This window comes from Rhinolophus hipposideros (genome assembly GCF_964194185.1).
Source record: "Rhinolophus hipposideros genome assembly, chromosome: 2".
NCBI lineage: Eukaryota > Metazoa > Chordata > Mammalia > Chiroptera > Rhinolophidae > Rhinolophus > Rhinolophus hipposideros.
Window position 1 is genome coordinate 98536251 of NC_138048.1, and position 3449 is coordinate 98539699.

The window sequence follows — 3449 nt, forward strand, 5'->3', positions numbered from 1 at the left end:
AGTGTTTACCACTAAAAGTATTCCCCAGAATCTGGAAAATGTTCTTCTAAAGAAAGTTGGTAAGGTAATTGCCTTGAAGTATTGGACCAAAGGAGCCATGTTAAGGAGATTCTTTCTTTGCTTCAGAAAGCAACAGGAATCACTTTGAATTAAATTGTTTTCAGGTATTTCTGTCAAGTATTACAAAATGTTTAAAATGATGGTCATATATTTTTTTGTTCAATGACTAGTACTTCCCCTCTATGTAATAAGGTAATGAAGACTGATACCTCGAGGAATAGGACAGATTGAAAAGACTGGCTTCTGTGCTGTTTGATGTGTTCATTTTATAGGAAATCATTTCCCTTCCACTTCTCAACAAAAATATTTGGGTGCAAAAACCTCCATTTTGTGGAGAAAAGAATGTTTACTATCACTTAATGTCTGATCTCATAGAATATTCTTCCACAAAAATAGCTTATATAGGAGAGAATGACATTGAAGCAAGCAAGCAAATTCAATTTAGGTGACTTAAATATTTACATAGATGTTTTGATGTTCAGTATTTTATGGACAAATAAAATAGGAAGATTTGGAATCTACTAGAATGCTTTTTTCTATTCATAAGTGAGAAGCTTAATAAATAAGAATTGTTTATTTTATAAACAGAGGACAAACTATGTTACCTAATAAATGAAATATGATTGAAGACCAGTTTGTCTATTTAAAATGTTCAGACTCATAAAGTCTACAATTTGGAAGAGCATTTAGCAATTATCTCTAGTCCTCTCCAGATTGTACTCACCATTTACAACATCCTAATTGGATGTTCCCAGTGCCGTCAAGATGAAATCTCGTTACCTACAAAACTAGCTCCTTTTAAGTTTTTAGCTAAATCTTCCCTAGTAATCTCAGCTCTTCATAGAATGAGTCTCGGCTCATTTCCATTGAACAACATATCTGTTATTGATGATGAATGTCTTGAGAGATTTGCCCATTCCCACAGTTTATTTTAAGCTATTTCCTATACCCATGCACTACCTTATTAACAGTTATCAATGATGGACTTTATGAGAGAGTCTAGAAAACTATGTAATACTAGACCTGTTGGCAGAAAATATATGTAACTTGATACATATCAGAAGTCCCAAAGGTATTCATTCTCTATTTCACGTTATCATTCATTTTGATACCCTCCCCATTTCAATGTTTAAAGGTCATTTGTAATGATGAATTCTTCAAATATGATCTTTCCATGAAGTCTACATGGGGAAGACACTTTCTAATTTCTTGATATTCTTTACCTTTTGTGGTAAAATTCCTACCTTAAGAGAGGACACTAAAAAAAAAAAGGCCTATTTTTTTTTATATATATAGTGCTTATTATTTTGTTCTCAATAGCATGGATACCACCAAAAAATTACTCAGAATTTATGGGGATGGTGCATTTTTTATAATTCAATTTGTTGATGACTTCTATAAAGAAGCAAGTCAATTTCAGAGCAAAGATGTCTTCCCTTAAGTATGTTCACAATGTGATTTTCAAAACACCCCTGCAAATACTGCACCCTTTATTCTCAAATCAAAGAATCATGCACACAAGAGTGGCTAGGGTCTTTGTGCTGTAGAGAAAACTAATATCCAAGTGTGTCAGACACTCATTTAGTATTTCTACCAATTAAAGGTTGTTAGTGGGTTCTTTTTCTGTAAGATCCACAAGATTTGTGAGATGGAACAGATATTGAGGATCTTTTCCTTTTTTTGATTGAGTTCCTAAAATAGAACAAAATAAATGCCCCCTACAGACTACAAAGTATTTTTAGAACTTTAAACATAACAAAATTATCAGTGTTACCCATTTGATATGATATATTCAAGGATAGGATGAATAAAACATCAATCTCATAGGTACAATTATGGTACAATTAAATTAACATGCCCAAGCTAGATGAATGAGAAATGACATTTGTGCTTCATGAACAATTGCTTTGAAAAACTAATGAAGTTATTTCCTTTAAAAGTCTGCATCCATAAAAAAAAGGTCTTTGAAGGTTAATGCATTTCATTTTGACTGAAGCCTAATTAAGCATTCGTGTTAAAATGGGCACATGCACTACACCCATTGCTAGGGTATAAAAGTGTCCAGTGTGGAAGGTAACACTCACAATCACCAACTCCTCTTTGCAGCTCAGCTGAACTCAGAACTCCCATCAACATGTCTTACAACTGCAGCTCTGGGAACTTCTCCTCTCGCTCTCTTGGAGGTTGCCTGCAATATCCAGTTTCATTCTACAATTCTTTCTACCCCAGCAATGTAGTTTGCTCCCCCAGCTCCTGCCAGCTGGGCTCCTCTCTCTACAGTGGCTGTCAGGAGACCTGTTGTGAGCCCACCAGCTGCCAGACACCCTGTTCTGTCTCCAGATCCTGCTTCCGCCCAAAGAATTCCATCTTCTGCAGCCCCTGCCAAACAAATTACACTGGATCTTCGGGATGTGGAAATATTGGCCTTGGACCTTTTGGATATGGAAGCACTGGCTTCCAATCTCCGGGCTGTGGGTCCAGCTTCTACCGCCCAACTTACTTTCCTTCCAGGAATTGCCAGTCAACTTGTTACCAACCAGCCTTTAGTTCTCGCTGTTTTAGATCAACTTACTGAGTATCTTCAATTATCTCATGGTTATGTCTGCACTTTATGAAACTTTAATATTCATTCTGTCCAATATCTGCAATTATTGACTCTCTGTGTCACTAGGACTCACCACCACAGTCCTCCTGCAAGTATGTGATTCGCTGTGGACAAAATCACCTCGGTCTGTGACCTTTTCTAAATCAGACATGTGAGATCCACCTTACTTTTTCATTCTTATGCCAATGCTCAGCATCCCTTCTGTTATTTTCTTCTAATGTTTTTCTCTAGGATTCTTTCATGTAATTGTATTTCAAATAGATATGGCATCTAAAATAAACAATTCTCTAGGATGAATTATGGCATTCCATTTTTTATTCATATGGCACATTCAGTGTACCTTCACTGTTTTCACTAGGAAAACATATTTTTGTTTTGTTTCTTTCATGTTTCATTACTATTTTGCCAGTTAGAAAACAGGAAGTTTAGAGGAGAATTTATTTTTATTTTTTTATTTTTTTTGAAGATTTTTATTGGGGAAGGGGAATAGGACTTTATTGGGGAACAGTGTGTATTTCCAGGATTTTTTCCAAATCAAGTTGTTGTCCTTTCAATCGTAGTTGTGGAAGTAGTTGTGGAAGATGCAGTTCAGCTCCAGATCCAGTTGCCATTGTTAGTTGCAGGGGGCACAGCCCACCATCTGGGAGTCGAACCGGCAACCTTGTGGTTGAGAGGACTTGCTCCAACCAACTGAGCCATCCGGGAGCTCAGCGGCAGCTCAGGTCAAGGTGCCATGTTCAATCTTAGTTGCAGGGGGCAGAGCCCACACTCTCTTGCGGGAGTC

At 36.8% G+C, this 3449-nt stretch overlaps 1 protein-coding gene across 1 annotated transcript; it reads left to right on the plus strand.

Annotated features, from left to right (window-relative positions):
* Positions 1 to 2194: 2194 nt before the first annotated feature.
* On the plus strand, positions 2195 to 2635 carry KRTAP15-1 (keratin associated protein 15-1; the record flags this gene model as incomplete). The annotated part of the gene is made up of 1 exon (XM_081079485.1): positions 2195 to 2635. The coding sequence occupies one exon, from the start codon at positions 2195 to 2197 to the stop codon at positions 2633 to 2635; it is 441 nt and encodes a 146-aa protein (XP_080935611.1).
* Between the last annotated feature and the right edge of the window lie 814 nt (positions 2636 to 3449).